General features: G+C 42.0%; 6 protein-coding genes, 1 non-coding gene and 1 pseudogene across 7 annotated transcripts; 3 read left to right on the top strand and 5 right to left on the bottom strand.

The window, feature by feature from the left end:
- Nucleotides 1-864: 864 nt before the first annotated feature.
- LOC140778081 (transcription termination factor MTEF18, mitochondrial-like) lies at nucleotides 865-3,468 on the bottom strand. Its single transcript, XM_073122615.1, has one exon. The coding sequence runs from the start codon at nucleotides 3,304-3,306 to the stop codon at nucleotides 1,390-1,392; it is 1,917 nt and encodes a 638-aa protein (XP_072978716.1). The 5' UTR covers nucleotides 3,307-3,468; the 3' UTR covers nucleotides 865-1,389.
- Nucleotides 3,469-4,479: 1,011 nt separating this feature from the next.
- LOC140777281 (G-type lectin S-receptor-like serine/threonine-protein kinase LECRK4) lies at nucleotides 4,480-7,114 on the bottom strand. The gene has a single exon (XM_073121298.1). It carries the CDS (start codon nucleotides 5,989-5,991, stop codon nucleotides 4,645-4,647), a length of 1,347 nt encoding a protein of 448 aa, XP_072977399.1. The 5' UTR covers nucleotides 5,992-7,114; the 3' UTR covers nucleotides 4,480-4,644.
- LOC140777089 (G-type lectin S-receptor-like serine/threonine-protein kinase LECRK1) lies at nucleotides 6,419-7,063 on the bottom strand. The gene has a single exon (XM_073120990.1). The coding sequence runs from the start codon at nucleotides 7,061-7,063 to the stop codon at nucleotides 6,419-6,421; it is 645 nt and encodes a 214-aa protein (XP_072977091.1).
- An 873-nt stretch (nucleotides 7,115-7,987) lies between the features above and the next one.
- Nucleotides 7,988-11,121, top strand: LOC140778152 (G-type lectin S-receptor-like serine/threonine-protein kinase LECRK1). The gene is made up of 2 exons (XM_073122730.1): nucleotides 7,988-10,552; nucleotides 10,591-11,121. The coding sequence occupies exon 1, from the start codon at nucleotides 8,056-8,058 to the stop codon at nucleotides 10,519-10,521; it is 2,466 nt and encodes an 821-aa protein (XP_072978831.1). The 5' UTR covers nucleotides 7,988-8,055; the 3' UTR covers nucleotides 10,522-10,552; nucleotides 10,591-11,121.
- Nucleotides 11,122-11,140: 19 nt separating this feature from the next.
- Nucleotides 11,141-13,549, bottom strand: LOC140778155 (uncharacterized). Its single transcript, XM_073122732.1, has 2 exons — nucleotides 13,175-13,549; nucleotides 11,141-11,555 (listed from the first exon to the last, which is right to left on the bottom strand). Exons 1-2 carry the CDS (start codon nucleotides 13,515-13,517, stop codon nucleotides 11,227-11,229), a joined length of 672 nt encoding a protein of 223 aa, XP_072978833.1. The 5' UTR covers nucleotides 13,518-13,549; the 3' UTR covers nucleotides 11,141-11,226.
- Nucleotides 13,550-13,582: 33 nt separating this feature from the next.
- On the top strand, nucleotides 13,583-13,655 carry TRNAF-GAA (transfer RNA phenylalanine (anticodon GAA)). Its single transcript has one exon. It is a non-coding gene; the product is annotated as a tRNA-Phe (tRNA).
- Nucleotides 13,656-15,299: 1,644 nt separating this feature from the next.
- LOC140778154 (uncharacterized) lies at nucleotides 15,300-16,628 on the bottom strand. Its single transcript, XM_073122731.1, has one exon. The coding sequence runs from the start codon at nucleotides 16,470-16,472 to the stop codon at nucleotides 15,486-15,488; it is 987 nt and encodes a 328-aa protein (XP_072978832.1). The 5' UTR covers nucleotides 16,473-16,628; the 3' UTR covers nucleotides 15,300-15,485.
- A 363-nt stretch (nucleotides 16,629-16,991) lies between these two features.
- LOC140778153 (non-structural maintenance of chromosomes element 4 homolog A-like) lies at nucleotides 16,992-20,925 on the top strand (annotated as a pseudogene).
- Nucleotides 20,926-21,161: the final 236 nt, after the last annotated feature.

Consider the following 21,161-nt stretch of genomic DNA (forward strand, 5'->3'; position numbering starts at 1 on the left):
TTCTATATTAATTATTTTGTGATTTATACGTTATCTTTGATGATTTTGTAATCCAACTCTTTCATTTTTTTTATAATTCTCATTTAACATCTTATATTAATTTAAATATTATTAATAAAAATAATATTTTATTATAATATATAAAATAATTTATAAATATATAAATTACTCTTTGTATTTTTTTTATTCTTATTTTCACTTTCTCAAACAAATAAAGAAAAAGAGAAGTAGGAGGAGAAAGGAAAAAGAATACAAGAAAAAGTAGTAGCGTCATCGGTAATAGAGGAGGGTGACGAGATGAAAGAAGATGATTGAGAAATAAAAAAGATAAAAATAAATAGTTAAGAATATTTTAATAACTTGATCGATATCGGTTAGTAATAATAATATTAGAGTGCTAAATAAAAATTATATGAGAAAAAATAATATTTAATCTTCAAAAATAAAATGTAAAACTTAAGATAGATAAAATATAAGATTTGATTTATAAAAATTCCAGGAATATACTAAGAGGCTGGCATTTTACTTCAGAGAGAAATCAGTATATCCTCAATCAATTGGATATCGGTAGACCGTGACTGAATTGAAAAAGAACTGCAATAGCACCAGATATGAGATGTGTATTATTTAAAGCTTACAACCTCCAATGACTCCAATTCCCCTACTAAAATAATACAACAAACACCAACAATTATAATGATAAAAAGAAAAATTATAGTGCACCTTCTTCATCCATCAAAATATAAGGCAGTGAATTTTTCAGCTTGCATCATAATTTTATCCATTACAATTGAAATTGTTCAGCTTATCTCCATCCTCAAACACTAATATCTTCTCTGTTTGATAGAAGAACCAACATGCATCATATCAAGAGAAACAAGTGAGCCAGATTCATCCATATCCAGCAGGAATCAGATAATTTCCATAAAACAAAGTACAACATCAATTGATCAAATTCTCATATATGTATAACTTATTAATATCTACAAGACCAACAGACATTAAAGACATTTCCAACGATAAGAACAATAACGGCACAATAGTGAAGGGCAAAGGAGATACGATTAAGACAAATTAAGATTCTATATGCACTAGCGAATTGACAGTCATAGAAGAGCTTCTTGCCATATATCGCCCTTCCCTTTGACAGATAGAAGCATGCATTGTGCAATATCTCTATTGGCATTTTCATCACTTTCATCACACTGAAGTTACCCTTATAGTTTACACAGGCTAAGTATGTTTGTTCAGGCAAGTTGGATAGAAGTAGAGCATATAAATAGTTCTTTGAAAAATTCTAAATAAGCATGGAAGAGAGCCATTGCATAACATTTATCTCACATACTATAAGCAACGGTGCAGGCACACTGTCATTATTGTGTCAATAACTTAGTTTGAATGTAATTCTTTCTTGAAGTTTTCCCAAACTTCAGGACCATCTGGATCCTGATTTACAAACTTCTTTGTAAAGGCCTTATCAGAACATGCAAGGACACTGCTCAAAGCTAACGAAGGCTTAGCTTTTCCTCTTTCCTTGAGCCAATTGTACATCAAAAACCTCAGTTTGACCCTCCTAAGAGTATATGCCATATATCCTGGGAAATTCACTAGTGAATTTAAGGGATAGCCTATATTATTTACAAGAAAGGAAATCTTGCTCTCAAGGACATCTATCTTTTGGTTCAGAACCTGAGGAGCCCGTTTGATCATACGGGCCACATCATCCGGTTCAAATCCAGTTTTGACCAAAAAACCATATCGATCTTGAAGTTCATCACCTTTACCGCGAAACAGTTTGAGTGCCTTCTTCATATCCTCTGAATCTTCAATGAATCCTATACGTGACAAGAACTTTGTCTTCGCCCTAAGTGATCTTTCATCTTCTCCAGAGTTTGGTAGACGGCTAAGCTTTGTCCCAAAAGTATATCTTTCCAATTGATGCGGGTCCTCCTTTATAATCCTACACAATCGTTTTTTCCCAACATTTAGGTAGGTCTGGATGCTGTTGGGTTTTTTTAAGGAACAAGAGCCAATTATTTCAGGATGAGTAATGAAAAGTTTTTCAACATCCTCTGGACTCATTCCAATATCGATTAAGAATAGCATACCCTTACGCATGTTCCGCATGAAATTTCCAATCTGGATGTTTGGAAAATGTGAAAACAGATCAAATAATTCCTTTCTTCTTCCTCCCAATTTCATCAGGAGGACAACCACTGAAAACAACATCTTTCCTGAACCATCCAGCATAAGGTCTGGATGCCATCTAATCAAATCTCCCAAGCTTTCTTTACTAAACCCCAACTCAGTGAAAAATTCTAGAAGTACAAGCATCCTACTCCAGTTATAGAAATTCTTTTCCGACAAAACGCTTCCTATCCAATCTCTCTTGATGCCAAGGCCATCTAACCATTCTATAACCTTAACAAATTCCCTGTTAATATCCCCAACCAAAAGAATCGGACTTGAAGCAACTATCTTGATAACAGTACTCTTACTGAGTCCCAATCCCTCATAAGCTTGAAGCTTCATATCCAAAATACCCAACTTATATCTGAAAATTCCAGTAGCTTCCCTATATATCTTCCCTATCTTGCTACGAGCAATACCATAGTTGCAAAGAACATGAAAATTCTCAAGAAATTCTTCATCATCAGATAGGAACATTAAGTTACGAGGCAGAAGTGGATTGAACTCACTAGGTTTCAGACCTATGCTCTCGAAGAATGGTTCAAATTCATTGATAGGGTGGTAGCGAAAGAAACGTGTCAACCCCTTGCCAATATCTTCCTCTTTCTCTACCTTGTTCAGAAGCTTCCCAAGAAAGATGGGGGAGTGCTTGCACATATGCTCGGCGTCCGTAAAGTTTAAGTTTCTTGTGCCATGAAGGTAGTCCATTAGAGCGTTCTGAGCCTCCACAACTGCACGAGTGCTCCGTCTCACACCATTAGAGGGTTCCATTAGAGCTTCCTGGTCATGGATTCTCGCTGTAGCTTGTGATACTACTGAATTTGTCTCAGCACAAAAACATCTAGCATTAAACAAACCCGACATTTCCACCCAATAACCAGTACTTTTGTGGGCAAAAATTGAACCTCTGGAAGAAAAAGGAGATACCCAGTTGGGGAAAGACGGTTCTTTAATGTATCGACCTCTACCTAAGTGGAAACTTAAAATCTTCGGACGACAAAAAGAAACACCCGTGCGAAAGGTAGGGATTTTTGACGATCTCCATAGTTCCTCTGCACCAAGACGAGAAACCCATCTGAAGAAAGATGGTCTCGCAAGTTTCCGCCAAGGAATCATGGCAACTTCGAAGAAATTTGGGAAGATAGGGGACAACCAAGCACCAAGATGATAACTTTGGTGGGAACTAGAGTTACCTCAGAAGCCATAGTCGTCCGCCATGCCTCCCATATAGAAGGAACGAAGCTCTCCTTCTCTTCTCTTCCGATTACGAACCATAACTAAAGCACGAGTAAGGGTTTCTTAGGGGGTTAGCAAGTGTTAGAAGAGAGCCAGACTTTTAGTTGGACCTGAACCGTTCGATCCTAAATCAATCAATCGGATGGGATGTAATACTCTTCCATCAGAGCTTCAGTTCGTACATAAAAAAAAAAATTTAAAGAATAATTTTATACACATTTTTTAAAACTTAAATTAGTTCCACCTATAATTTTACTCATACTTTTTAATTTTATTTTTAAAATATATTAAATTACTTATTACTTGTGATAATATTTTATAAATAATTTTTCATACGACTTATTTTACATAAAATTTAACTAAAATATAAATGAGTGAGTATGTAATTTCATCAACACCGTTTATATCAAAAAAGAGCTCGAATTTTGAGATAAGAGATTAGTTCTCAACAAAAACTGCACGAATATATAAGATAGTATATTTTAAAGATCGAATTATGAGATGAGGGTTTAGTTCGCAAGAAAAACTGCACGAATGTATAAGATAATATATATATTTTATCTATCTTGATTAACTCTTCTGAGTTCCCGAAATGCCAACCCGCATTATACTGATTGTGGTAGTTTGTGCACTTTCTAGTTGAGATAGGGATGAAGAGACGGATATTTGTAAGAAATCTTTATTCCTGCCACAAGTTTTGGATTCTTGCTCTGCTAAAAGAAAAAAGCTTTGATATCATATAAGAGAGCTTAACTACTATTTCTGCCGAAGGGTGTGTAGGAAAAGAGAAAATTGATGAATGCTGATGGACTTATCTCTTGTGCTATCATTTGAGGTCAATACTAAGAGCTCAATTATAAAGCCCAATTTTGTGAAAATCTCTTCCATTCAGTCAGGTCGTATATTTATGACTAGTTGTTATATGTCAGTCAGTGAACGCAGACAGCTATAGTGAAATGAAAGAAGCCATATATGGAGGAGGGAGGACTGGAAAAGGTCTGCCATCTTAAGCTCTTTGGACATAATGAAAACAGACCTCTTATTTTCACAGAAAGCTTAAATTTATTGGAGTCCCTATATTCAAAGCAAACAATACTGAAGAGTCTGATAAGCAAAGAGCATGTCCATCTCCATATAGATTCATAGAGAGCAAATCTACACAATATGCTATCTAGGATTACAGTTAAAAAACGACTAGGTTAAAAAGTAGGATAACTTTTAGTCAATTGAGCTGATGAAGGAGTTAGGATCTGGTGGAACAGCCACTTGAAAAGCTCCCTCCAACATTTGTATCACCTTCTTCATGGAAGGCCTCAATGACGGCTGATCCTGGATGCACCAAATAGCCACTGCCACCATTCTCTCCACCCTTCTTTTGTCATCCATTGCCTCCTCATCCCCATCGACAAGCACATCAACTCTGCCGGCACTATAGCACTCATAGGCCCATTCACTCAATATAGCCTTCTCATCGTTCTCTGCATTGGGCTTGACATTCCTTCTGCAACAGATGATTTCTAGTAGCAGAATTCCAAAACTGTACACGTCCACCTTGGAAGTTATCGGCATGCTCTTAAACCACTCTGGTGCAACGTATCCTTTGGTTCCCCTGATTTCAGTGATAGTGCCACTTTGATCAATCTTTAGAAGCTTCGCCAATCCAAAATCTGAGATCTTTGCAGTAAAGTCTCCATCTAAGAGTATATTCTGAGGTTTTATGTCACAGTGGATGATTTGGCTATTGCATTCCTCATGCAGGTAGTTCAATCCTCTTGCAATTCCAGATGCAATTCTCACCCTCTGATTCCAACCAGGCCTGATGCTCCCAAAGAGGAAGTTTGCCAGAGAGCCATTGCTCATGAACTCGTACACTAAGATCCGGTGCGTCCCCTCATTGCAATACCCAAGCAATTGCACCAAGTTCTTGTGATGGGTTCGCCCGATTGAGCTCACTTCAGCTTTAAATTCCTTCTCACCTTCCTTGACCACCTTGTCTAGCTTCTTCACTGCAATAAAGCTCCTGGATTCTAGTGCCATGACCCCTTTGTAGACTATAGCGCAGGCTCCTCGACCCAGCTCTTCCTTGAAGCTTTCAGTTGCCTTCTCAATATCGTTGTAAGTATATGCATTTAGATTCATGTCCATCTTGCTTTGTCCACTGCAGAACCTCTGTGATCTCTGGTTGTACCAGAGAAGAGAAAGAGAAGTGACCAATATCAGAATCAAATTTACAAACACAGAGCCACCTAAAAGCACTGATACTATGACAATCCTTGTGTCCCGATCCCTTTTGTTTGGTGGAGATGAATTAAGTGAAGAGCTATCATTGATGGGCAATTTTATTAGAATCTTGCCTCCAACGCTCGGATCCATCCTTCCGTTTGACAGGGGAAATTTCTTCTTCCAACATGTTCCATCCATGTATCTTGCCACTGCGCACATGCAGTCTCGGAGGCAAAGTTCCTTGCATGTGTCTTCTGCTACTGTCAGCTTATCGGAATCAGCTCTGGGCCAATCTGTATCGGCTAACTCGGCCATATAAAACTGAGTCTCTGGTTGTGCCATGTTTGCTTCGCAGCTCAATGGAGTGAAGTCGGGCTTGCAACCGTTGCGCGTGTATTCTGGATCAAGGTAACTGAAGCCAGTAGGGCATTCACATGTTGAACTGGCGCCATCAGGCTTGCAATAGCTGTTGAACCCACAAGCGCCGCTTCCAGTCTCCACCAAGATCGCGGAGCAAATGTCAACTGGTATCTGATATGCAATAGTCCAGTTTCCCTCTCTAAGATTTGTCTTCGGAAATATGTAGTGCCGGAAAACTCCGTCTGGGTCAAGTGTCGCTCTTTGGTAGTAGTCCGTCGGTTTTGCAACTTCGGGAATCGTTACATTTGTGTAATTGCCGTCATTCTTTTTGATGATGACACCAGCGGATTCATTGAAGACCACCTTATCTGTGGTAAGATTAGTCTTGTCCCTGCTGATCCAATAAGCTTCATAGGAATAAATCAATTGGAAGAGCAATGGTGTTCAACACTAGGCTGCCATTCGATAGCAGGCGCATCTGGAACCGGCCTAGAGAGAAGTTCGTGTGAGATTGATGAGAAGAGAGCAGGCCACGCTGGTTCATGACTTGGGTGGGCAGTAAGGTGTCTGTTGGATAGTCAAAGCTTTGCCATGTATTAGAGGAACTCGAATCGACGAGCACGAAGTTGCCGTTGTCAAGCATGGCGGCGTAGCTACATTTACCGTTGTCGGCTGACGTCCATGCTTGGGTGCCATTCTCATCACTGAGTACAAGGCTGCCTTCCATGTTGAGCTCCACCTTGGATCCAATTCCGACAAGCTTGACATCATCCTCGGCGCTGTCGCCTTTCGCGTACCATACTATCGTCGCATTCGGGATCTTGTTAAACCAGATGGCAAGAAGGTAGAGATCTTGATTGGTTTCAACGCGTTGGAATCCGAAGGCGAACTCTTCCGAAGGCGATAACCACGTTTCAGCTATTTTCATGGTGGAGAGTGAGGAGCCTAAGGTGATGTTGCCTTTGGTTTGGGCATTAGAGAAGAGAAGAAGATGAGTAAGCAAGCAGAGGAGGCAAAGGAGATAACGGCGGAGAGCTGTTATAGCCATCACCATGTCTCTTGGAAAATATTTGCTACCTATAGAGTGCAGAATGTAGAAGTCGTGATGATATAGGGAAGCTTGTTATCCTGGCTTGAGATTTTTAGTCTCTCAAGTTGTTTAATTAACATATTGTAAATATTGTGAAACTTATCTTTCTTGTGAGTATTTTAATAGATCAGAAATTCGACCTTATGAAGTACCAATTTTAGCCCGGGAAACAAAGGAATCTCCCATTTCAATAGAACTGTCTTTTAAGACATCATTTTTGTAAAATTATCGTACTGCCGGGGGAGGAGTGGACTTTTATCTATAATCTCTTAAAATATTATTACTACCACTAAAATCCTTGTGACTCTTATATTATTATTATTGTTAGTTTTTTTAAACATAATACTGAATAAATTAGTGTTTAAATTGATAAATTCATCTGAGCAACAAGAAAGTCTTTTAGTTTTTTTGTGGAGCAAGTGCGTTCTTTCTCATCAAAAGCGTGCTTTCGGAGCAATTGGCCAAATCGTCGTTGGTTCATCCCAAATTCTTGCGCTTGACTTCCAAGTCAATGAAGAAAATTAACGACCCAAACATATACTTGTAGCAACGGATCCTCTACGGTTCCGATTATAAGAAATTTTGATCACTTAATTGCGTGCCATGACCTCATTGGCTATCACGTACGGTTATGCGAGAAGAGATGTTTCTACAACTGTAGGTGATCGGGCTGTATAGAATCACTGCGTGCGGAATTGTCAAACGAGGTGCTTGTCAAACACGACAAAAACGATCACGGCTAAGTACTAGGCCTGTATAAATTCCACACGCGTGACGAGGTCCTTGTAATGTGACCCACTGCTGAATACAATTCAACACAACACCAGAGCCACATACTTGTACAAGGTGTGGTGTTATCTATTAATTAGATCCACAGCACAGCCCACGGCAGCGACGACTCATTGACCCCAGTGAAATTCCATCAGAAAAGGTGATAGAGCCGACTACAATTCTATATGTTGAAAGAACTACGATCTTATTTCAGCCAAAGGAAATTAATGGCATACCCTTCTTCTCCCTTCCATCATCCCCTTGCTTCATTCTTCCTCGTCATCTTCCTCTTATGTTTCCGAAGCGCAACATGCGCTCGAACTCACCGGAACATAACCTTAGGATCCTCCCTCACCCCTCTCGGCGCAAACTCATCTTGGCTTTCCCCGTCCGGCGATTTCGCCTTCGGTTTCTGGCCCCTCGACGACAACTCCACCACCTTCCTCCTCGCCATCTGGTTCGACAAAATACCCGACAAAACCACCGTCTGGTATGCCAACGGCGACCAGCCGGTGCAATCAGGCGCCCACGTGGACCTAACGGCCGACGGCCAGCTCTCCCTAAGAGATTCATCCGGCCAAGAAGTTTGGAACGCCGGCGTGAGCAATGCCTCCTACGGCGTCATGCTAGACACCGGGAACTTCGTCCTAGCCAACGCCGACGGCACGTACCGGTGGCAAAGCTTCGACGTGCCGGCCGACACGATCTTGCCGACCCAAGTGCTCCAGCTTGGCTCCACGCTCCAAGCCCGGCTAATGGACACGGACTACTCTAGCGGAAGGTTCAATCTCGCGGTCCAAAGCGATGGAAACCTCGTGTTTTACTTAGTCGCAATCCCATCGGGATATCAGTATGGCCCCTACTGGGCTAGTGACACCGTTGGAAACGGAACGCAGCTCGTGTTCAATTCAACGGGCAACATCTACTTTTCTCTCAAGAACAATACCTTGTTCTACTTGATAAATGGAACCATGGATTCAACTGAAGAGTTGTACCAAAGAGCTACCTTGGATTCTGATGGGGTATTCAGGCAATACGTTTATCCAAAAAAATTGACTCAGTCTATGGTTTGGAATGGTGATTGGAGTGTGGTGGGCTTCACGCCCTCAGACATATGCCAAACACTCATAAACCAGGATGGAAGCGGAGTTTGTGGGTTTAATAGCTACTGCACGTTTAGCGTTAACAAGAGCGTGACCTGCGAATGCCCACCGCAGTACTCCTTCATTGATCCGAACAGGAAGTACAAAGGTTGCAAAGCCGACTTCGCGCCGCAGATCTGCAAGGCTGACGAGTCCGATGCGGAAGATCTGTTCGGGTTCACCGAGATGACCAACGTCGACTGGCCCTTGGCGGATTACGAGCATTACAGCCCTGTTGACGAGGACACATGCCGAAAGCAATGCTTATTCGATTGCTTCTGCGCCGTCACCGTGTATAATGGAGGGGATTGCTGGAAGAAGAAGCTTCCTTTATCAAATGGAAAGAGTGGCAGCACTGTGCAAAGGAAGCTGTTACTGAAAGTACCAAAAGGTAATAATTCACAACCGCAGAGTCCTAATCCTGGTGGAGAGAAAAAAGATAACAAAACTTTGATCTTGGTGGGTTCTCTGCTTCTTGGAAGCTCTGTTTTTTTCAATTTTCTTCTCATCTCGGCTATCTTGCTTGCAACGTTCCATGCCCAAAAGAAGAGAGCCCAGAAGCCTAAGCCTGAGACTTCCAAAGCAGAGCAGGGTCTCAGGGCCTTTACTTACAGAGAGCTTGAGGAGGCCACCGATGGCTTCTGCGAAGAGGTCGGAAGTGGAGCATCCGGCGTGGTTTACAAAGGGCAATTGTCCGATGATCCCCCCACGATCATTGCGGTGAAGAAGATCGACAAGCTCTTGCCTGAGACGGAGAAGGAGTTCAAAGTCGAGTGCCAAACCATTGGCCAGACTTACCATAAGAACTTGGTCAGATTGCTTGGATTCTGCAACGAAGGAACCGAAAGGATTCTAGTCTACGAATTCATGAGCAATGGCTCTCTAACAGGATTTCTCTTCGGAAGCGAGAGGCCGGCATGGCATCGACGAGTCCAAGTCGTCCTCGGTGTCGCAAGAGGTCTTCTCTACTTGCACGAAGAGTGCAGCACACAGATCATTCACTGTGATATAAAGCCTCAGAACATACTACTAGATGACAATTTGGTTGCAAAGATTTCCGACTTCGGATTGGCGAAGCTACTTAAGAGAGACCAAACACATACGAACACCGGAGTTCGAGGGACGAGAGGCTACGTCGCTCCCGAATGGTTCAGGAACGTCGGAATCACGGCAAAGGTGGACGTATATAGCTTTGGTGTCATTCTACTCGAGATAATATGTTGCAGGAAGAATGTTGAGTCAGAGATCACAGATGAAGAGAGGACTATATTGGCCTATTGGGTCAATGATTGTTTTAGAGATGGAAACTTAGATTTCGTTGTGGAAGGAGATGAAGAGGCTATGCTTGATATGAGGAGGGTGGAGAGGTTTGTAATGGTGGCTTTGTGGTGCATCCAAGAAGAGCCATCTCTGAGGCCTACCATGTTGAAGGTGACCCAGATGCTTGATGGAGCAGCAGCGATCCCTGTGCCTCCTGACCCTTCTTCCTATATCAGTTCAATCCAGTGAAGTCTAATAATGTTTACTCGTAATTGCATATATATATATATATATATATATATATATATATATATATACATATATATATGAGGTTTCTTAGTTGCTTATTGTATGAAATAAAATAGTACCACTTTAGTTAGAGATAAAAGTGGCAATCAGAGACAACCTGGATAATTAGATCCTCTCCAGCTTACGTAGGAGTGTTCAAGATTTTGTTTCTCACCTCATAACCGGTAACCCCCGGCGTGGTTCACCTCTTCACCGAGGCTTCTATTTTTGCCGAGTTCTCGGCGCTGACGTCCAGCTATCTGGCAGTCTATCCAACTGTGCTTATCTCCTCTTCTATCCAACTATGCTTATCTCCTCGCAGGAAGACGTGAGGCGATCGGTAGTTCTCCGTGCAGCTGCCACCATCTGATATCCAGCGCAGGCGCAATAAATCCAGGCAGAATTCAGGGCTGAAGGCGCCGGTGACCATCACCACATTTCCTGGAGGACTAAATCTACTGAAAATAAGATCAACTCCTTTTCCAGTAGTCGTGATACATATATTTCTGGTATTTCATAGGCTATCTCCGCATTGAAATATCAAACATGGACAAAAAAAATTGAAGGAAACCCGCAAGTATAGCATATAATGTGGTGTCTTTCCAATGTCTTCAGCATTAATATTTCTCACATCCACGATGGGTAGTCAAAATTCATCCCTTCTTACTATCCCTTCAAGGACTGGATAAAATTAACAATTAAATCAACCATGTGAGCGTCATAATCAGGCCCCTCCATTTGGAAATGGCCGACTCCTTCAAGCAAGTGTGTCTCAACTCGGCCTGCTGCAGATTTCAGCTTACGCTGCAACTGTTTTACAGTTGTGAAGCCGTCTTTGGTTCCCATCACGAATAGTTTTGGTTTCTCAGACCGCAGGATGGCTCCATGGTGTCGCCCAAATAGGATGGAATCTGTTAGGCCAAACGGATATCCCAAACTCACATAACCTACTACTTCGTGTATTTTATCCACTGCTGAGCCGGCAATCAGTGCTCCTGTTCCAGGATATTCAAATTAGCATTATGAAATACATAAACACAGACACATGAGTACGCACATGTATGATGAATTTGATCAAAACCATGTGAGAAAGTGTAACAAAGTTATGACAGTGAAATTAAAGTCTTAATCCACATCTCTGAGGTGTCAGGTGGTCATCGTTCCCACATCGCCGAGGTGCCGGGTGCATCGTCCCACTATCAAATATTAAAAAATTTATGCAGGCCAAGATGTTAGTAATATAAGACGGAGCGTGATAATGCAATGATCTCATTAATTTTCTTGGAGAATGACCAAATTATATATCTATCACAGGCACTTGAAATTGTGAAATGTAAGAATATTATAGACTTCAGAAAATCATTACATGGTCAACATTTTTCAATGAGTTCATCATCAATTTTTACTCAGCGTAAAACTTACGGTAATTAGAAAACACGAAGACAACAGGGTCAGTATTCAAACATGCTCTTGATGGTAGCTCATTGTGAATTGGTTATTATGAGCTTACACAGTCAGGGTTGATATCTAAAGTAAATCATAGTCAAAATAACGATATAAATCAATACCCTGGCCAAGTTAAACAGCATTGATTAAGTGCAAAGAAACAAAGGCAAACTCCTAAAGCCATATTTGATGATGCATCAGAACAGTCATAGCAAGTTACCTATGCATCCAACAATAGTCACACATGTATTTTATGGTTTACAAGCAGACAATAGATGAAGGATAGTGAAATCATTGTATTCAGTGCAGGCATAAATATGTTTTCGCTAGAAGACTTATGATTTTGGTATTCATGTGTAAATATATAAAGATAGTTTTGATGCGCCTAAATTTAAAAATAGGAGTTGCTAAAGATAATACTCATATGTGGCAATCTGTTTTAGTATCTCCTCACACTGTGTTTTCCCATTTGCATCAGATAAGGACTTTCAAGGTTATTAAACCATTCAATTGTCACTCATAGCCTGCAAAGATGACATACCCAAAACGACAGCTAGCGATATATTAGATCAATCCCCAGTGCAAAAGCTGCAATATTTGCTTTTTGTTAGAAGTTTAGGGGTCTCTGGAACTTATTTTCGAAGTCTGATTCAGGACAGTCCAGTATTGACAAACAATTTCAATCCATCAAAGTTTCCATATTAACTATTTCAGACTCTTTGGAGTTCCATCAAGGATTCTCTACTACCTAGATCTAATTGCAGAAGTTGATCTATATAAATCTTTTCATTATTGCCCTTATGGCAGAATATTCCCTTCTTTTCTACATCATCTGCATCATCTCCGAGAAACTCTAGTTCCTGATATTGCATACCTATATTTCTATAATTAAACACAATTGCCAGCCACTAATTTATCAAACCCAGTTTCCAATTTCAAATATATGGTGTAATCAAGAAAAGAAACTCCAAAACTCTCTGGTAGTAATGAACTCTAATTCATAAGGAAAATCCTAAGGGCCTAAGAATGTTTCAGAGAACTCCTCGATCCAAATAGGCGAAGACCCATTTCATCAAACAGCTTCAAGTCAAACAAAAATCAAAATTCAAGAGAAACGGAGACCCTCAAAAAAAAAAAAGAGGAAGGAAGAGAGCAGAAAGGAAACCACCTGCAGATGAGCCCACCAAGACGATCCCATCAGGAGAGAAGGTAACTGAGACCCACTTGCACACGGCGATAACGTCGTTGACCTCGGCGAAGCCAGTAAGAGAAACTCTTCCCGTTGACTTCCCCGCCCCTCTCATGTCAAAGGTCACGGCCATGTAACCCTCCTCGGCGAGGCCCGTGGCGACCCCCCTCAGGAGGCCCTGGAATCCACCGAGAACAGTGTAAGGGTGAACCAGGACGACAGCGAGTTTGTTGCTTCCGCTCGCAAGAGTCGTTGGTTTGACGATTCGAGCGTCGAGCTTTACGCCGTCGCTGGTCTCCACCGTTGTCGATTCCATCGGCATTGTAGGAGAAGGAAGATGGGAACGGAAAAGTTGGTAAAAAGATATGTTCGAATTGAAAGCAACATGCGGGGATAGCTCAGTTGGGAGAGCGTCAGACTGAAGATCTGAAGGTCGCGTGTTCGATCCACGCTCACCGCAATTATTGTTTTTTTCTATCTTTTGTTATTTATTTATTTATTTATTTTTATTTTTTTTGAATAGCTAGCTATATTGAGCTGATTTATCCGCCTGCTGAGATAACGATCTCCTCCAAAATAAGGTTACATAATTCTAGGGGTAATGGGTTTGTCGGCCCAAGCCTAACAGACCCCAAACTTCTCTTTCCACATTTGGCCACCCAGTCGGCCACTTTGTTCCCTTTTCGTCTTACATGACTCAAGCGACAATTTGCAAAAGAGCCGAGTAACTCCGTGCTCAGCAACTAAACCCCTAATATCCCACGAACAGCTAACCCTTTTCTGCATGATCCGGACTAACTCCAATGAGTCGGATTCAACCTCCATCATAGCATAGCCCACAGCAAGTCCCAATCCCAACCGGAGGGAGTGCCCCTCGGTTTCGTAGCGTTGACTCGCCGACGGACGGTTCCCACGCTGCCGCTACCAAGGTACCGTTCGCGACCCTTATTACAGGCCCCGCCCCTCCGAGACGATCCACCCTAGAGAAAGCCTCGTCCATGTTGACCTTGATCCACACATCCGGGTGTGTCCACCTCGTCGCCTACGGCCTCGCCAAAGTGTTTCTTGACCTGCCTTGCTTTGCATAGTCCTTAGCGAGTTGCACTGCTCGCCGGACTAGCATGTCAACGTGCATCTCAGCGCCTCCAAATACCTTCGCGTTGTGTAGCTTCCAAAGCATCCATAGGGTGGACGCTATAATTGCCTTGCAGTCCAAGGTCTTCTCCGGGTCAGCATTCCAGGACGTGGTGATCCAATCTTCCGTCAGCTCGTCACCCCATCCTTGGCTTGTTGCCAACACTCCCCAGACCTCCTTCGCAACCCTACACGTGAAGAAAAAGGTCCACTACACTTTCTCTATGAATCCCACACATGGCGCAATTCTCGTCCGGACCAACTCGAATTGCGTGGAGGCGCACCCACGTTGGCAGCCTCCCTCACAGAAGCTTCCGTGCAAACAGTTGAACTCTCGGGGCCACCCGTAGTCGCCAAAGAGTGCTCCATCCTGCCCATCTGTCTTGGCACCTCGGGTGGATGAAGGCATAGATGGATTTGGCCTTGGGTTCACCCGCTCGCTCCAGCCACCATATCCATCTATCCTTTTTCTTTTATCTTTTGTTTTTCAAGCTCAAATAGACTCGTGCATAGCTCATATACTGATATACTGCATATAGATTCGAACGACCTATGTACTCATAGAACTCATTTTATGATTTATGAATTATGATCGATGAACCCATTTACTAAACAATCCTATTTATGTTTATTATTATATTCATGCTGTCTTGAATTCGTCCGTTCTTATTAATTTCATATTGGATTAATTTGGATTAAATAAATAGTTTAATCCAAACTCTGGATCTCTCACAAAGAGCAATCCTCCAAATAAAGAGAGGAATATAACAATAAAAGGAGCACCCGACTTTGGCCTGCCATGATAATCTTATGCGCGCGCAGCTCTTTGCAGCAGTATAAGCAGCCTCGAGTAAAGACATTAGATTGCTAAAAAAAATAGACAAGAGATTGTCACAGGGATTGTGCTAAAATACACTAACTTTTTTGATAGATTATTTGACAATTCAGATGGGTATAGAGTATAGACTCCTGAAAGTATAACTAGCAGACTTAAAATTGATCAACGAAAAAGGCATAGTAATTAACAGTGCTAAGATTCAAACCTAACACATCTGTACAAGATAAACAACAAAGATCAAGAAGAATTATGCCATCGCCTTAAGAACCTTACACTATTTTTCAACCACAATGCCTTCACACACACCTTACGGCCGGCTCAGTTTAGATTCCGGCGCGCATCCAAAACCTTTTTCAGCTCCTCGTTCGCCTCCTCCGACCCTGCCGCCTTCCCGCTACCCCATCGATCCCTCTTCCCCGTGTTGGACCCACCCTTGCTGACGTCATCCCCGCCGGGAAACCTACCTACAGCCGCCGGCTCAAACTTTCGGCCGCCGATCTCCACCCTGAGATCCTCCACCGCCCTCCTGAGGACACCGCTCTCGGCCCTCAGCGCACCAAGCTCGCGCTTCACCAAGAAGCACGCCTCCTCCTCCGCCGTCTTCTTCTCGTTCGCCTTCCTCTCGTCCGCGAGGTGTTCGATCGTGATCTTGCTCATCACGAGGAGCGGCAGCTTGGCAAACGAGATCCCAGCCATCGGATCTTTCCCGCCGCCGCCGGCGATCGCCGACCGGAACTCCGGGGGAATCTTAAATCCCCACCGGAACCTCACGGTGGCGCGGCTCCATAGCGGGAGGACGCTCCTCGAGCTAACCTCCATGTCGGAGACCAAGCCACCGATACCGCCATTGGCGGCGCCGTGAAATCCGTTCACGATCGGCGTCTCCTCCCCGTTGACTGATCTCTTCTCGCCGTTCGTGTCGACCTTGCCTACGACGGCGGCGTTGGATCTGATTGTCTTCCTGACGGAGAAATCGCCGAATCGAGGCTTGAAGAGGATAGAGAAAGCCGGATTTCGTCCGAGGAGGTTGAACTCTGCAGTCATGGCAATGGGGGCGGCGATCGGAGACCCGAAGGCTCCGATCCCTGTCTTGACGACGAGGGAGAAGGGGTTCCAGGCGTCGTTTGGGCGGTACGAGACGCGGAAGGAGGGGCCGGAATCGAGGGCGGTGGCGAGGTCGAGGCGAAGCTCGTCGACGTCGCCGGCAGCGATACCTGAGAGGAAGGGGAAGCCAAGGACGCTGATGGGGACCTTGGCCCGCAGCAGAGGCTTCTGATCGTCGCGGAACTTGATCGAGGCTTTCATGGCGGCTTCCTCCTCTCTCCGAAGGGTTATGGTCTCCCAACTCCCTCGCTCTTCTCGAATTCTTCGATCCAAAACACTAATAAATCGCCATGTAAGGAGCTCCAATTAAACTAGGGCTACGATTTCCAGAATTGGGAAGAAGGGCAAGTGGTAATTTTAGTGGAGATTGCGCCTTGGATGGATTGAGACGAGGGAAAGGACAGGGCTGGAGGCCGTGATGGTTGATGATTCGGATGAATGGTAGCAATTAGGGCGTGGGTTTTCACTAAATTACCGTGATGGCAATTGGATATGAGTTCAAGAGGTCGGTTCGGCTTTCATCTTTATTGCATATTTGAAAATTTCAAAAATTCGAAAACACACCCCGCCGTCTATCTATCTATCTATCTATCTATCTATCTATCTGGATAATATTAATAATATTACCCAGTCTCCAGACCCCAACTTTTCCAAAGAGTATGTATGTTTTTCCTGACGCAAACCAAACCTCACAATAGAAAGAAAGAAAGAAAGAAAGAAAGAGAGAAAGAAAGAGTGACTCTACCAGGCACGGCGGCCGCAAGGGCTAATTCGGTCTCGCGCTTAGATCGGGGCCGTCTATCATGCTTCGAGATTCGAAACTAAGCAGCGATGAGAGCGGTAAATTTTGATAGCGTAATATTATCATACGCAAAAAGCCCCCGGTTAGGACTTAAGGAAAGCCGCCCAAAATCCCCAGATCCCCTGCGCTAGTTTCTTCGATTTGGAGTCATTTCTTGTCGAGTCCCAAACCGGGGAAAAATAAATCCCAACGCGTAATTTTTATCCCTTAAATTCCTAGGTTTTGGGTTGCTCCAATCTATACCGGAATTCGAGTTCGACTACAATAAATGTCCTTGCGAGCTCTTTGTCGTGAGATCTCTAAATACTCGATTCAGAGGTCGTCTTGTTCGAGTGATCCCTAGGGTTTTACTCTGTTTCGATCCTTGCTGACGAAGCCCTCTGCCATGGTGAAGCGAGAGCCAGGGGGGAGTAGTGGATTAAGAGAGGAAGCAGGGGAGAGGAGTACCAGTGAGCAAAGTCGGGAAGGCGCCGTGGAAAGGCGGGTACTGCGGTCTCGGTATCTTGCCGTCAAGAACCTAATCAGCGGTACAATTTGTGCTCTTGTCTATTCCTTCTTCTCTAATGGATTTATCTGATTGCTTACGTTCCAATTTGAGTGGGATTTGGTGATTACCAGATGATCGGGAAGATATTGGCAGAGGGGATTCGGATAGATTCAGTTCCATTATCACCGAAGTGGAGAATCTTCATCAGCTCGGTAAGTAGATCTCCCTGTATTAGTGCCATATGATAAATTATGCTAAAAAGATAGAGGAGGTGCAGTCTAAATTTGCGTATCCAAGTGGCAGCTGGATATGTTTTTCCACTGGACGTAAGGAGCTTTCATACAATTGATTTGTGACGATGGAAGCCACTGTTTACTTTATGCAGTTGTCTCTATATTGTCTTGCTTTGTTTCTATTTTGTATTCATTAGTTTAATTGTGTTGTCTCAATATTGTTTACACCAGCTTGTTGCTTATACAATGTGTAGAGCTTCAGTTAGAACTCTGAAAATTTTGTACAGTAGGTTCATTGGTTGCTACGTGAGACCTTTCTGCTAGAAATTGGTTTTGAGACGATATGTCCTGTTACTTGCTCTTCTAAGTACTCTCTAGTTAGTAGTAGCAAAAGTTCAAAGTCATCTTCGTTTGCATGTTATCTTGCAGCTTTTTAGTCACAGTGTCTTTACAGTGGGAATTCTAGCTAAACACCTATGCATTGTATTTGACTGGAGACACTAGACAGAATTTCGTTTCATCTTTGCATGCATTAAAGAATGACAGCAGGAGGGCTCTTTTGTATCTTCTTTTCACACACTCTTCTGTTTTACTAGTGTGATGATTACATTCTTATCTTCCAATGTATACTTACATTCACAGTTCAGAAGCCCCGGGAACAAGTTGCAGATGCAGAGGCTCTATTGGATATTGCTAACACACTGGTCACATCAGTTAAGTCTCAAAGGAGTGATGGACTCAGCCCATCAGACTTTGTATCGGCACTTCTGCTGAAATTTGGCGTACAAGATGGAAATGCCAACAATAATTTTGTTCAGAATGTGATTTCTTGGGCAGATGTTGGGTTCTTTGTATCTCATGTTTTCATGAAGGTGCCTGGATGCTGCACAATGTAAAGTTTTTTTTTAAATTCTGTACTGCAATGAGAATCTTAAATTTATTTTCTTTCTTTTATTTTCCTTTTTGTGATAAATTATGCTGACACTGATATAGTAAGGTGAAAAAAAAAGAAAAAAAAATCTGTGTTGTTTGTTGCAACACTTTTAGCCTTCTAATTGCTTCATGTTTCATATTAGGAATGGACCTATCGACAACCAATTGAGGCAACGCAAACCTATGATTAATAGAAAAAGGACGAGGCCAGCTGAAAGTACTCGACCAGAGGAGGTTAGTTTTTTTTTTTTCCAGCTGTCACTGGTTGTGCTGATTGCTGAATTTTTCTTGGGGTGCATTTTGTTCATTTGGACTTTGTAAGTTTCACTTCCTTTTTGTCAAAAGAAACTAGTTGGTTAGCCTGCTATTTGTCCCTTCATTTGCTTGCCTATTTTCAAATTCAAGGGTCCTTGGTCTTCTAGAAAAGTCATATTTTAGTTTTCAGGAATGTTGATTTAATTCTGAATGAGTGTACTATTTGAAGTCACCATGTTGCGAGCTGATCTGTCATAGGGTCTGACTTGCATGGGGGCAACTAGTACACCTAGAAGATTAAATTTAGATGCTTCAAATGTCCCAGTTCATGATTGCCCATCATGTCTTAGTGAGATAATTAGTCACCAAATTAACTGTTAATAAGTTGATAATATAAGTTAGATGTACCCTACAAAATTATTTAATTATTGTCTTTTTGAACAGCTTGCTGAGGCTGAGCCAGGGTCTGCTGAAAAAAGTGATACTGATAGGAACATGTCGACAATGTTTGATATCTTGAGAAGGAGAAAAAGTGTGAAAATGGAAAACCTAGTTTTGAACCGATTATCTTTTGCACAAACTGTAGAAAACATATTTGCCCTATCATTTCTGGTAAAGGATGGCAGAGCTGAAATTACTGTGAATGATGCTGGATATCATCTTGTTTGTAAGTTCTTTTCTGTGTTTTCTTTCTTAAGCTGAGCTCTTATACAAGCTTACTATAGTGACAGAAATAATGATGTGCTTTTTTATTTCTTAGCTCCACGGAATGCTCCTGCAGCCACTTCAGTTGCCTCAGGGGATGTATCTTATAGCCATTTTGTATTCCGATTTGATACCAAGGACTGGAAGGTACTGGGTTACTAATCATTGTTTTGCTGCTTTCATGTTTTCTTTTGTTGGCTAATCCAACTACATAATATTTATATCAATCTCGGATCTTAGTTGGCTTTGTCTTTATCCTATCTGTATGTATGCTAAAGAGTAAATACACTCACATAATATTTATAGAGAGATCCAAACATTATTGTCAACCACAGTAGGAAAGTCTTTGTGGTAGAAGGGTAATGATCTATAAAATTAGGAAATTGTTGTGAGAACAAAGGCTTTATACTCTTTTTTGGTTGAGTCATGGGAAGTTCGTTATATTGGTACATATCATGTAGTGTGTTCAGTCTTCTTTTCATTCTCTTCATATTTTCTGTGTTATCGGATAGCTTGTTCATAATTTTTTTGAAATTGGGGGCACATACACAGGAACTAAAAGATGAGAATTATAAGATGATTCAGACTGATCAGGAGTTAACATTGTCAACATTCAGTCATTTCAACTTTCTATATGTCATGTCTTCTAGTTATGAATATCTTCTGTGTATGATTATCTCCTAAAATCCGCATAACAGCCAGTTGTTTACGTTCCCTTTACTTGCTTTGCCGATTCACAGTTAATGTTGGACGTTGTTGGGAAAGGGGAGGAATTAATGCCCCATAGGAATAATCTGGGATCATGTGGTGCCACACTATCAGAGGCAATTCATGATGATTCTCAGTCCGGTGCACCTTCCACACCAATAAGAAAGCTGACCCGCAACAGGCCTGGTAATACAGGAAGAATCAACAGTTGATGATACACTGAAAAAAGACTCCTCTGGTGAGGAATTCCATCACAGGCGAAAGGGTAAATGCCGCAATCTCGGCATTTGAGAACCCATATTCATATCCCAGATATAGTATTTAACAATTCTTCATATTTACAACTGATTTATAACATAGTTTTCATGTATAGATATTCAACTTTGAGAGCCACTAACTTTTCTAAGTAGGATCCTATTATTCATTAATCATCATTGTTAATATCATCCCTTTTTCACCTTCCCCCTTTCCGTGTTGTCTTATAATATTCCAAAACAATTGGAGAGCAGCTGTTTGGGAGATATTATTTCACCATCAATTGTTTTGGGTTCATTGCTACTCTACAGTTAATTTGTGTGCAACAAAGTGCTGCAGATCCGTTTTCAAATGCTATTAAAATCATTACGTTCGAACATATGTGTGCTCTGCTGAATTGCATAGAGAAATTGAAGTGCTATTGTCTGTGATGGTCGCAACCATTTATTACTTGTAATTTACATAAATCAGGCTTGTGGATATTGTATGAAGCTTACAGCTTTTTGGTATAT

This window comes from Typha angustifolia, chromosome 15 (assembly GCF_048772165.1).
Source record: "Typha angustifolia cultivar Huaian chromosome 15, ASM4877216v1, whole genome shotgun sequence".
Classification (NCBI taxonomy): Eukaryota; Viridiplantae; Streptophyta; class Magnoliopsida; order Poales; family Typhaceae; genus Typha; species Typha angustifolia.